Source organism: Pelodiscus sinensis, chromosome 15 (assembly GCF_052426305.1).
Source record: "Pelodiscus sinensis isolate ZL-2025 chromosome 15, ASM5242630v1, whole genome shotgun sequence".
NCBI classification, from domain to species: Eukaryota; Metazoa; Chordata; order Testudines; family Trionychidae; genus Pelodiscus; species Pelodiscus sinensis.
In genome coordinates this window covers 28,097,662-28,111,873 of record NC_143066.1, presented here as the reverse complement: position 1 = coordinate 28,111,873, position 14,212 = coordinate 28,097,662, and the positions used below count along the sequence as shown (strand labels likewise).

Below are 14,212 nucleotides of genomic sequence, written 5' to 3'. Positions count from 1 at the left end.
CGGCTGATTCCAGGAAGCCCGGGGCAGCGCAGCTCTGCCCTGGGCTTCCTGGAATCAGCCGCTGATCTGTTTCAGCAGCGGCTGAATCAGAGACCCCTGGGGCAGAGCAGCTGGGGTCCTGCCGGGTTGGTCCCGCAGTGCCGTCCTTTGGCGCTGCGGGACCAACCCGGCAGCACTCCAGCTGCTCTGCCCCAGGCGTCCCCAAAAGCAGCTGGGGTGCTGCCGGGTTGGTCCCGCAGCCCCGAGGGGCAGCGCTACGGGACCAACCGGGCAGTACCCCAGCTGCTCTGTCCCAGGCATCCCCAAGAGCAGCTGGAGTGCTGCTGGGTTGGTGCCGTAGCGCTGCCCCTCAGCGCTGCGGGACCAACCCGGCAGCACCCCAGCTGCTCTATTGCAGGCATCCCCGATTCAGCTGCTGCTGAAACTGACCAGCAGCAGCTGAATCAGGGACGCCTGGGGCAGAGCCGGACTATCGTAAGGGGGGGGCTATGAGGGGTCTGGGGTGGCATCCCCTCCCACCCCACTCCAGACCCCTCATAGCCCCCCCTTCTGATAGTCCGGCATATCTGATAATCTGGCACCCCCTGGGTCCTAAAGGTGCCGGATTATCGGAAGTTTCCTGTACTGTTATAATGTGAGGCTGAGAGGTCTGATTTTAAAAATTAAACTGAAGCAAATGAAAACAAAATAATAAGAAAAGCTGGACTTCTAAACAAATTTGTAATGGGCTTAAAGTGCAGCAGGGAAGGTTTAGATTGGACATTAGGAAAAAATTCCTAACTGTCAGGGTGATCAAATATTGGAATAAATTGCCAAGGGAGGTGGTGGAATCTCCCTCTCTGGAGATATTTAAGAACAGGTTAGATAGACATCTGTCAGGGATGGTGTAGACGGAGCTTGGTCCTGCCTTGAGGGCGGGGGGCTGGACTCGATGACCTCTCGAGGTCCCTTCCAGTCCTATTATTCTATGATTCTATGATTGGTGGTGTCAGCCATGAACAGCACTCAGAAGACTTAGAAATAGCATAAGAAACAGTAACTACAACCAAGCAACCAATATCCTCATGCTCTCTAACAGAAAAGATTTCAATTGTATCTAGCAGATTCTAAACACTAGATCTAGACGTAACCAGCCAAGAACAACAGCCTGAGGTGCTGGATGTGGAAAAACAGAAACTAAGACAATGGTACTGGAAAAGGAAGTTTGCATTAAAATACTTTTAGAAAAATCAATACAGGTTGAAACTCTTTTAACTGGGACACTCTGGTCTGGCAAGACCATGCATGTTCCAGGACCAGAGAGTCCCAGTGGAGGGCTAGCTCCAGGGCAGCAGGAGCCCCACATGCAGCAGTGGGGCTTCTCGGCAGGGTTGTGGGAGCCCCATGAGCGGCAGCAGGAGCTCGGTGCAGAGGCTGTGGGGCAAGCAGGAGCAGGAGCCAGGATCTGCACTGGGAACCTGGAACGCAGAGGCAGCAGGGCTACTGGGCACTGCAACAGGAGCCTAGGATGCACACAGGTGGCAGGGCTGCCTGGTGCAGCAGTGGAAGCCCAGTGAGCAGAGGAAGTGGGGCTGCCTGGTGCAGCAGCAGGAGCTGGGCACAACAGCAGGAGCCCAGTGTGCAGAGGTTGTGGGGTGGCCTGGCAGAGCAGCAGGGGCTGACAGGGCAGCGGGGCCAGCAAGAGGGGGGAGTCACCTGGGAGGGCAGCAGTCGGGCCAGGGCTGGAGGGGGCTGGCAGAAGAGGGGACAGAAATGAGTCAGGCAAAATCCCTCATCTGGGACCAGTGAGGTCCCAATGGTGTCAGACCAGGGAGGTCCAACCTATAGAATTATCTACTATATATTTTAGAGAGTTTGTCTGTTTGATCAAGCACTCCTCCTAAATGGTAAGATTTACGACCACCAAATTTGGAATACAGCTTCCTCTTATTGTAACTGAAAACAACATAAGGTTTTGGTTGTGCCAAGAAAGTGGGTTGTGTCAGGAATGGGATTGATTCTCATAAAACCAAACAGAAAAGACCCAGAACCACCAAATCAAGAACAGGTTGAACCTCTAATCTGGCACCCTCGAAAACTGACTGGTGCCAAACTAGGAATGTTAAATATTGATTAATTTAATAGTTAAATAACCTCATGAATTCTTATCAGTTATTCAGCTATTCTATAGTCCCCAGGGTGGGGCCAGTAGCCAGTGCAGTCCGGCTCCTCTCCCAGGGATCCCCCTGCCACTCCATATTGCTTCTGTATCAGAGGCAGCAGTGCAGGGTGGCAGGCAGAAGCTGGCCTGCAAGGGGAGATGGTTTAAAAATCACCTCCCCTCGTGGACCGGCTGCTTGTTGCCCTGTGCTGCTGCCGCTAATAAAGAGGCAGCAGTGCAGAGTGAAAGCAGCCCTTGTCCTGAGGGGGATGTGAACTCCCAGACCTGGTGCAAGCTGGAACTGAGCTGGGCTGCCTACCCGCTTAGATCCTCAGACACTTTAAATGCAGAGCTGCAGCAAGGATAGGTCCTGAACCCATCGCAAGCCAGGACTGAGCCCGGCTGCTGGCCAGCCTGCTAAAAAATTTACTGGTAAGTGGGAGCGGGAGGGAGTGAAATGCGTGTATACTATAGCATTAGCCTATACGCTCTTGCTTATCAGTTAATTGACTACACTATTACATTCCTGTGTCAAGCCAGAAAATTTGCTAAACCATGGGAGGTCAATATTGTCTAGCAACATTACTAACACTTCCTCTGCTTAATGGGCTCTAAGTCATCTAGAGGTAAATTAGAGCTAAAAGTAACAGCACAGAACACTGAGAGACAGGTCTGATGGCTGTGAACAAACTTCATGGGACCATGGGAAACTTGGCCATACCCACGATAGGTGGGCATCCGGCTAATTAAAATCATGCAGGACCACAGATGTTGCTGGACCAGCGAGTGCTGGACTAGAGAGGTTCAGTTCTGAAATGCTGAAGGAGACTGAATCAAGCCAGAAACATAGGATGAACCTGGAATCGGAATGCTTCTCAATAACTCTTACAGAAATGGAGATAAAATGGAATGGAAGAGAGCACTTGGGATTGTAAGAATTGACAATGAATAGCTATGGTCATATGAAGAAATCTGCTTGAAAAAACAAATATGGAATAGCACTCTATTGACCTAAGGCAGAAAGTTTTCTTTAAAGGATTCTGACCATTCCTTTTCAATTGTTCCTTCATTTCAGATGATCAAATGCGGACATTTTATCCCTGTAGCTACTTGCTGTCAAATATTTTTTCCCCTTCACTATGAACTATTTGCATCTGTATCCCAAGGCAATGGTTGCTCAATGGAAAACCATTGAATTGCTAAGATGGCATTGACTATTAGGCCAGACTCCACTCCTTTCCACCCCCACTTGCAGTGTCTGTCACCATGAAATCGAAGCACATTAACATGGGGGTGTCAGGCTCATTAGCTTGCAAGTACAAAAGAATGGTTAAGGAAAATGCATTACAGCCAATAATGGAAAGAAGGAATTCTATATTCTGAAATATAACTGTACAATGAATCACTCATCATTATGGAATTTACAAAATATGTTTTAAAAAGGAGGCAAGCAGTAGCAAATGTTAAAACATAATCACAAAGAACAAAAAATAATTTAAAATACCAGAAACTGAAATATAAAACATGGTACACACACATACATAAATACAAAACTTACAATAAGACACCCTAAATTCCTATTCTCATTTCAAGACACGCTTAAACTCAGTGGAAAAGTCGTCCTTCTCTCTTTCATCATATATAACTACAGAAAACCTATCAGATGCAATTTGACAATAAAAAGTCAATGACAAGAAGGTATCTTATAGTAATTAACAACATATGAGGGCTGAAATACAAAATTACTGGGTAATTTCCTCAGAACGCTCTGCAATTATTTATTAATTTTTTCTCTGAAGACCTAAATACAGAACTTTAGCAAACAAAACAAATAAAAAAACCTGATGCAACTTGGGATAGTTGGGGGTGTTGCCCAACACTGTGAAATTCATTTATTTTGATACGAATATTGTCTCATACAGCTCTGTAGCAAAGACTGGCTCATAAAGGAACTCAATTTTCTACTAGTGGTAAGTTCTATAAAAATAATTCCACTAGAAACAATGTTCAAACATGATGCAATTAAATACTAACCAAAATGTTATTTTAATTAACGTAGATCACCAAGGTTCCCTCCTGTGGTACATTTCCTCTTTCATGGTAGGATCACCAAAACTGATCAGCTTTTCTGTTCCCACATCAATCTCACTCATAAGACACATACTATATATAACACATATCCTTGATGATAAGTATTAATTTATAGGCGATGCCTGCATTTGTGCCTCTTCTGAAAATGGTCTAGGTAAATACAATCCTGAAGAGGACACCAAAGACTGCCCTGGAAACAGCACCGGTGATATAGACAATAACAATCTGAACAGTGAACTGCTCTTACGACAGGTTGAACTTCTCTAGTCCAACACTCTAGTCCACGGGAGGTCAATATTGTCGAGCAGCTTTATCAACACTTCCATTGCTTACTGGGCTCTTTGAAAACATTTAGGGGTAAATCAGAACTAAGTAACAGCATACAACATTGAGAGCCAGGACTGGTGGTTATAGACAAATTTTATGGGACCACAGGAGACTTGGCAATAGACATAAGTGGACATCTAACTAACTAAAATCATGCTGAACCATGGATATTGCCAGATTAGAAAATGCTGAATTAGAGAGGTTCAACCTGCACCAATTTTTAAAGGTGCATCTTAACTGATCCTGGAATTTTAAAAAATGTATTGTCACCTATTCTAGAATATAAAACACTTGTGAAAATGTAGCAACTGGTGTAGGAGATTATTACCTAAAACCAATAATTTGGGATGATAATATTTGTAGCAAAATCTGATCTGATTCAAGAGTTTGGTGCAGATTATCAGGTCTTCAGTGGCTTTCCAGTTGCATAAAATAACAACTTCTTTCCCCCACGGGGAATTCCTAGATTCCTCAAGTGAAAACTATCAACATGTCAGAGAAACTGAGTAACGTAAAAGGACTCATTGCAGAGATACATTGATGAGAAGAGTGGATACAAATATTTTTTAATAAAAAAATATTGTTTTAAATTTAAAATCAGATTTTTAATTAAAAAAATATTTTTAAATGAGAAATTTAGTATAGATAACAGTTACAACTACATCTCCTTACACACATACTACACATACACTTACAGTTTCATAAAAATGAATTCATGGCTCAAGTCTGTCCAACCTAACTACAGTACTAGCTCTTGTTTCTTCAGAGTTCTGGGCTTTCAATTGCTGGTTCTCAGCAGACTAAAAAGTAACATGTGCAAAGAAAAAAATAAGCTGGATAGGACTGGTTTTGTCCTGTGCTTATGTGGTAGTGGACTTTGGTCAAGCACAGCAGAGAAGTTAGTTAAGAACTCGTCTTAAAGACAGAGACAATATATAGGAAAGGACAGGGGCAGCACAGAAAGGAACAGTGGCATCAACTGGAAAGAAAAAGGGAAGACATTATTCAGCACTGGGGATGTGAAGGACTAGTCGACTATCCGATAAGCAAATGGTAATTGGATAGTCGACAGGCTTGTCGACTAGTCACTTCCCCGCCTTGCTGCTTCTATCAGAAAGAGGGAGCAAGCGGGGCAGACTGGGGTACTTCAAAGCAGCAGCACCGTGTGCAGCCTGGGGCCAAATCCTAGGCTCCGCATGGCGCTGCCCTTTGAAACATGGCCATGGCCTCTGCACAGAGATTCAAATACAGAATTAATGGAGCAAGCATTTATTTTTATTTCCAATGGAAGTATCCTTTCAGAGGTACGATCATCTTTCATGCTCACGGCAGCTCCATCATTCAGAACCGTGAGGAAGTTCCAGACTACTTATGTGACTTGGTACAGTTCACTTACTTTCTGTGTCTCAGATTCCTATTTGTCAGAGGATATAACAAATCCTTTCACCCACCTTTTGACTATCTGTGTATTTATAGTGTAACCGTATTATGTGTTTGTAAAGATCCTAACACAATAGGGTTCTTGTATCAACTAGGGCCTCAGGCAATACCTTTTGGTAAATAACTATTTATAACAACGAGGATAAAATATTTCCTTTCCATGACAATCCTCCTTTCCTAAGGTGAGTTAAAATGGGGTTTGGAATCAATTGGGTGAAGTCATACTAGTTTCTGTTATTTTTGTTTTTATTATTGAAGCTTCCCTTCATCATGCTTCCTACCATAATTTTAATATGGGTAACAAACAGCATCATCATCTCTTCCTATATATAAAACGTGTTTCCTGCCAGATAACACTGGGCAACAGAACGACGTCATCAGCGTTAACAGGCTCTCAGCAAAGCAAAAGTGGCCAGAGAGAGGGGGGTAAGCGAGTGTAGCGAGCAGAGGGAGCAGCCTCCTAGTTTCATAGAATCATTGGGTTAGAAGAGACCTGAGGAGGTCAACAAGTTCAACCCTCTGCCCAAAGCAGGACCAATCCTAACTAAACCATCCCAGCCAGGGATTTGTCAAGCTGGGACTTAAAAACTTCTAGGAGGTTCCATCGCCTCCCTAAGTAACCCATTCCAGTACATCACCACCATGCTGAATAAAGGGGAATAATCACTTCTCTAGATCTGCTGGCAATTCTCCTCCTAATGCACTCTAATATGCCGTTAGCCTTCTTGGGTACAAGGGCACACTGTTGACTCATATTCAGCTTCTCATCCATTGTAATCCCCAGGTTTTTTTCTGCTGAATTGTTGCTTAACTAATCAGTCCCCAGCCTGTAGAAGTGCTTGGGATTCTTCCATCCCAAATGAAGGACTCTGCACTCCCCCTTGTTGAACCTCATCAGATTTATTTTGGCCCAGTCCTCCAATTTGTCTAGGTCAGGGGTGAGGAACCTAAGGCCCGGGGATGTGGCCCCTATATTGCCTGGATCCGGCCCTCGAGGCTCAGGGCTCCATGCCCCTAGCACTGGGGAGCCCGCACCGGGTCTCCAGCCCCCTCCTTCCCTGCCATTCCTCCACGGGGCTAGAGCACACAAAATATACTAGCCTGGCCCCTCCTAGGATCTGGTATGCGAGGGAAATGTGTGGAGTGTCTTTCTCCTTCTCAGTCAGAGATCACGTCAGTGAAGGTTTGTTTTGGGATTTTTTTGCTTCTCACTTGTGTGTGGCTCCCAACTGATTTTTCTGTGGGCCAATGGCCCTCAACCCAAAAAAGGTTCCCCATCCCGGTCTAGGTCACTATGGACCCTAAGCCTACCCTCCAGCATATCTAACTCTCCCCCTAGCTTAGTGTCATCTGCGATCTTGCTGGGTGTGCAATCCATCCCCGTATCTAGGTCATTAATAAAGATTTTGAAAAAAAACTGGCCCCAGAACCGATCCCTGGGGCACTCCGATTGACACTAACCACGGACCAGACATTAAGCCATTGATCACTAACTACTGAGCCCAACAATCTAGTCACCTTTCTATCCACCTTACCAGTCCATTTATCCAATCCATACTTTCTTAACCTGCTGGCAAGAATATCATGGGAGACTATATAAAAAACTATGCTAAATTCACAACTACTAAGATTGCTTAAAGTGTTCTTTTACATTCAGAACACTGACCACAACATTCATGAACAGAGCACAAATTTTCCATCAACCTTTCATTTCAGAAATTAAAAAAACCCTGTCATTATCTTTACAAAGGGAAAATATGAATGATAGGCACTTATATAAAAATCCACGAGGCTGACCATCTATTAATATGAAGAGCCTGTGACTCATGGCAAGTATGTCTCCTCAGAGAAACCAAAAGCATTTTTTATCATTTACATGTCCCAAAATACTATAACTTACATCACAGAAAAAAAAAATTAAAAGGAATAACAGATTCATCTGACTGCCTTGAAAGCTGAACAGTGCAGTCAGGTTAGTTACCATTATGAAGTACTTCCCCTTTCAATCAAGCATTACCAAGCAAAACAATTTTAACAAAAATATCATTTAAAAAGAGAAAGGACGCTGGAAGCCTCCGTCATGGAAAGGATTTTGCTGTTGAGGACATGACTGGCAGATAAGGAGAAGTCAAGCATGATCTTGTTCTTTCCCACCATAAGAGCTTTTTGTTCTATTAAATCTTAGTGTAAAAATCAACTTCAACCCTCTCTTGCACCAACATCCATATGCATAATTTTAAACATACACTTCATAAACCTAAGCCAGAAAACAAGCTTCATGCCACAACATAAAAGTTAAAGCTACCTAAAAATAATATGGTGCAAGCGTTTAGCCTTTTTTGCATACCTAGTTTTCCTTGGAAAATAAAAGAAGGTAGTTCTGCTTTAAGATGCAATGATCTGGCTAATGGTATTGTATCGACTGTACAATTAGTCAGATAATCGCTTTTTATACGATTAGTCAATAAGCACCTCTGCAGAGCCGTGGGGGTAACTCCAGAGGAGCTGACTCGAGCTGGGACTGAGCAGTCTTGGCTTGCGCCAGCTCTGGAACCACCCGCGCTGGAGCTCTTCATTTTAAATGTATTAAGAGCCCAGAGGCTCTTAATACATTTAAAATGCAGAGGTGCAGCGATCAGTGCGAGCTGGAACTGCTCGGTCCTGGCTCACACTGAGTCCAGCAGCTCCTGTCCGCTGTGAACAGGGGCTGGTGCCAGAGCAGCCCGTTTGCAGCAGCCAGGGTTGGCCATGGACAGGGGTTACTTGGCAGCAACTGCCCCTGTCCGTGGGGGGACGCAGCTGCATCCCCTATCCCCCCTGCTGCCTCTAATAAGAAGTAGTGGGGGAGGGGTAATAGAGGGGCAGGTGGCACTCCAAGATTGTGCTGGGGGAACCGACTTTTAAGCCAGCTCTCCCCAGCAGTGGCTCCTGTCCCGCCCTTTCTACCTCTCATAAAGGCAGCAAAAGGGGGGTGCCACAGAGAGGACGGATAAGCAGGGACTGCTTGCATCCCTGCTCGCCCCGTGCTTTCTGCGGCACTTCTGCTTTTGAAATGTACAAGAGCCTCACAGGCAGCCTCTGCTCGCGCTGTTTCCTACTGTACCTCTGCCTCCCCTGACCCCCGCAGTGACCGTGTGGAGGGGAAATGGACTTTACTAGTTCCTCCCAGCACCAGCTCCTGTCCCCCCCGTTGCTGCCTCTCTCTGATAGAGGCAGTAGGTGGGGGAGGGGAACGACCAGTCAAGTTGACTATCGAATAATCATTTGCTTATTGGATAGGCACCTAGTTGCTTACAACCCTATTCTGCTTAACTCTTTCCATTTCTCCCCCTCTGCTGGATGACTTTACATCTACTTACAAGTTTAATACAATTTTGAAGCAATCTTGCCCTCCATTACATTTCTTTGAATGATTGATGATATTCCATGAATACTTGTGTCTCAGTCTCGCTTTTCAGGAAGGGCTTAATGTCTCAGGGCATGTCCACACTAGGAAATTATTTTGAAATAACTAAATTCAAAGTAACTCCTGAAATAGCAAAATTGAAATAGTGTTTCCCCATTTCTTGCACAAAACCGCATCTAGATTGGCACGGACGCTTTTGCGGAAAAGCGTCCGTGCCAATCTAGATGCTCTTTTCCACAAATGCTTTTAATGGAAAAACTTTTCCATTAAAAGCATTTGCGGAAAATCATGCCAGTCTAGACGCAGCCCTCATGTTTACCGCCTTAAACAAGCTTAACATAAACATAAGAATGGCCATACCGGGTCAGACCAATAATTCACCTAACCTAGTATCTTTTCTTCTAACAGTGGCCAATACCAGCTGCTTCAAGGAGTAATGAACAGGACAATTACCAAATCATCTATGCCCTGCCATCCAGTCCCAGCTTATGGCTGAGTGGAGGGAACTGCAATATCATTTCATCCTTTTCAATATTCAACTCTTTGTTCACTCTCCTCTCATATATGTTTACGCATTTTTGGAGAAAGCAGATTTAAATATTTTACAAACCACCACTTAAATCAGTGACTGCATATGGTAATGAGTCTTATCCCATTCTCTTCAATTATTTTGGGACAGACTGTAATAGCCTCTTTCACAAGGAGTACAAATTATTTTATGTGAAGTCCCATTGAGACCAACTGGACTATTTTCAGGATAATGAATAATGTACTATCAAACCTGAGTAAAGGCATCACAATTTAGCCCTATATGGCTTTAGCCCTTGTCATTTACTTTTATTTCTGATAACAATAGAACAGGAATTAATTCAGGTGGGAAAATAGGATGCCAGAGGTTATAGGAAAACCTGAAATTATGCCATTTAATAAATCTGAATATTGCAGCAGAACTGCAATATTGAGGATGTACAGTGAGGCACCTGGGACAGAGGCTCAGCACTACTTCTAAATTGATTGAAATCCAACTAGTGGATGGAGTATTGTTTTTATTTTAAAAACATAAAAATGGTTCCTCTACTAAAGAAACATGCTAACTGATAGTGAAACTAGGTCTGGGATAACACTGTTTTAGGAGAAAACAGAAATGTCTATATTAATGTATGAATTAATTTTAGTCATCAGTCCAAGCTGTTGTGTATTCTGACCACTCGATGTACCAAGAATAATTTTGGCCTTATCCTCTGCCATTAGTTCTACATTTTTCTGAACTATAGATATTCCCCAACTAAATTTCACAAGTATGTAAGTCTCCCGATTAGTGAAAACACAATCTTAGTTTTGTTTGTTTTAAGATTAACTGTACACTTTACTTATATATTCTCATTTTCAGGTACTGCCTCTTCTTTTTGAGAGCATGCGCATGTTCTGTTAATGACTGCAGGGGTCAGGGTAAAATAACTAGCAGTACTACTTCTGAAGTGTTCTCAATTATTAACAAACTCTTCTTCCTCCCCTGAACTGGAGATGAAGGAACCAAAATTTTGGAGGCTGATTAAGGTAAGAAATGGGGAGCAGAGGAAAGGGTAAAGAGATCCCTACACCTGATTAAGGCATCTACTGAGAACAGAGATGCAAGTCTGAACAGATGAATAGCAGTAGAAAAGGTATGAGACCAGGACATGGAAATGCAGAGGAGGAATAGGAACTCCCAAGGCTTGATTCAGTACATCACTGAACACTGCTACAGAGAGGGAAGTACCTTTTATTTAGTGAACAAATTTCAACTTTACATTTTCATAGATGTTAACTGTAATAACATCTAGTGACCACTTAAACTGAACATTTCCAGTAACCTGATTCTTGCATTATCCTCCACACAAGAGTCTCAAATACAGCAGGGGTGGTCTTTGTTGCATTTTCTTTCCTCCTCTTCTACTGATTTTATTTGTTGCTCTGACAGAGTAGTCTGTATGATTAATGGCAAACCCCACTATATCTGCAAACAACAGCAGTGACTGAGGCGCTTGTCATAGATTGACAAAATTTGAAAGCTACTTTATGTTGACTTAATATCTTGCTCAAATAATAAAATTCAAACCAAGAATGTATATTCAATAAACCAGATTAACTTTCTTACACACAGACTTGGCATCCAACGGTCATTTCAGGACAGGTTGTACCTTCCTTAACTAGGACTCCCTGGTCTGGCATGAACCACGAGTGTTCCTGGACCACAAAGCCAAGGAAACAGTAGGTCTGGCAGCAGGGGGAGCGTCGTAAGGGGCACCGGCAACTCAGAGGGGAGCCCAGAGTGTGTGTGTGGTGTGGGAGTTGGAGAGCAAATGGACAACATGGCAGGGAATTCTGGCCCCAGTGGAGCTCCCTAGCCCTGGCCGTGGACCTCCGGTCCCAGCCAGGGAGATCTGGCCCCAGCCCCAGCCCCGTTCTAGCTACAGCAGCCGGGGAACTCCAGCACCAGCCCCAGAAGCCAAGGAACTCTGGCCTGGGCATAGAGCTCTGGCCCCATCTCTCTGCCCCAGCTGTGAAGATCTGGCCCCAGCTGCAGAGCCAGGTGGTGCAGCTCTGGCCATAGTGCTCCAGCATTGGCAGCAGTGGGGCTGGAGAGAACCTCAGGGGGCTGAGGCAGCAGTAGGGGCAGGCTGGAGCCATAGCCCAGTGGCAGCATGGCCACAAGGGTAGGGACCGTCCCTGATCCAGCAAATCCCCTCATCCGGGATCAGTCAGATTCCCAAGGTGCCAGACCAGCAAGGTCCAATCTGCATCACAGTCAAGGATAGTGGTAAAAAGATTCCATCTGTGCTTGAAAAAGTTCCAAATTATCCACAATATTGAAAACTGACTATAACAGTCCATAGCTGTTATGAAAATAAAGATAGTTTATGGCTATGTCTGTACTACGAGCTAGAGATGCGACTCCCCTGATCATGTATACACTCTCACACTAGCTTGATGAGAGCTAGCATGAGTACAAATAGCAGGGTAGTTGCAGTAGCCTGAGTAGTGGCAGCAGAAAACAAGCATGAGCCATATGAGTAATCCTACCAGAAACCAGTGGCTATGTACTAAGCATAGCTCAGTCATGCCTTCACTACCCCTGTTAGCATAATACTATTCTTTATGCTCATGCTAGCTCTCAAATATCTAGCACAAGTATGCACTGGTAACATGTGAGCAGGGTCAAAGGGCCATGTGTCCTCCACCATGCCATTGGCAGGAGGAGCAAGCAGAGAGTCTCTGGGTTGTCCAGGGGACTGGTGGGGAGGCCTGGCCCCCTTAACCCCCCCCCCCTCCCAACTCACTGGTGGCAGTAGGGGGAAGTGGAGCAACCTGGCTCTGCTCCCCAGCTGCCAACTCATCATCTGGGGAGAGGAGTGTAACCAACCCTCTGCAATCACTGGCAGGAAGCAGAGTGACAAAGCCCACAGCTGGGGAGTGGAGACACATCGTTTCACTCTCCCCGCTGCTGCCGGTGACTTGCAGGGGGACCAGACCCTACTGTGGATGCCAGACCTCCACTAGTTCCCTGGTCTGCATTGCTGGGGGAGAGCTTGGGGGAAGAAGCACGACAGGGGCAGAGTAGAGGTGGAGAAGAGGCCAGGCATGGGTGCAACAGGACAGGAAGAGGTGATGCAGGAGTGGGCTATGGGGCGGAGGAGGCATTTTCCTGCCCCTCTCCTAGGCGATGCAGGGAGGAGTCACATGAAAGAAAGTGGTCAGGGGACCCCCCCTGCATCCTTCTTCACCAATCATCTCTCCAAACAGGTGTCTATGAGCCACAAATCACATTCTCCTGGACATAATCATTAAATTATAAACTTAGTTTTCACTAGATGTGACAGCTCTGGGTAGACCAATATATTTTAAGAAATTGGAACAGAATGGTAGGAAGACATACATTACACATTATACAGTACATTACAATAGAACACTTGATAGACAAAAATGAGTTTGTATCAATACAGAAGAAAATAAATTGTTGCAACTTTTTATTAAAAGTCTGTATAATCTGTGAATGGAAGCCAAATACAAATTAAGTCACATGGTTTTGTTCTGTTTGTATTTTAATTCGAGCAGATGTGTATCTCCATGGAAAAAATACCCTAGATTTTTCTTACTGGGCAAAAAGGAAAAATAAGTTCTGTAGAAAACTTGTGAAACCTATCTGTGCTCCTGCACCAATTCTGTACAACCTTTATAGATAAAAGTAATATGTACATGAAGTTTGTGTTTAAGTTAATTAAAATGGGATTTTCTAATGCACTCAGTGTAGGCTTAACTCTGTTTCTATTGAAGTCAATAGGAGTTTCACAATTAAAATAAATGCTTTAACTGAAACCATTTCTTTGAAAGCTGAACTACCCTTAATCAAATGCATAAGCAGAACTTAAGTCTGAGCGCCTTCAGGTCCCTTTTAATTTAATGGGAGCAGAGGGGACACAGCCCTTCACAAGATCCATCCCATAGACAAGTATGGATGCCTCAACTGCCTTCAAGTATTTATTTTTCACATCATCTTCTTCTTCCCTTTTTAGTATCTTTTATGCACTTATAGCTATTGAAGATGAGCTTTTGAAACTATTTTTTTTTTGCTTCTTGAATACTTTTCTACAATACTTACCTCCTTCAGGATAATGAGATGGTGTTGAATAAAAGTCAAGCTTATCCTTAATGTCCTCTTCATTCTCTTTTTCCCACTGCAAGCCTATCTTCTTCCAATAACTCATAGCCAGTTGCCTAAAGTGCAAAATCAAAGTGTTTGAACCACCATATTAGCATACATACAGAAC

At 44.2% G+C, this 14,212-nt stretch overlaps 1 protein-coding gene across 1 annotated transcript in view; it reads right to left on the bottom strand.

Moving 5' to 3' along the window:
• DNAAF5 (dynein axonemal assembly factor 5) overlaps positions 1 to 14,212 on the bottom strand; it is a 62,678-nt gene that overhangs the window by 41,349 nt on the left and 7,117 nt on the right. Inside the window, exon 4 of the mRNA XM_075899536.2 lies at positions 14,044 to 14,159. Within this exon, the coding sequence (XP_075755651.2) occupies positions 14,044 to 14,159 (116 nt within the window). The remainder of the gene's footprint in view (positions 1 to 14,043; positions 14,160 to 14,212) is intronic.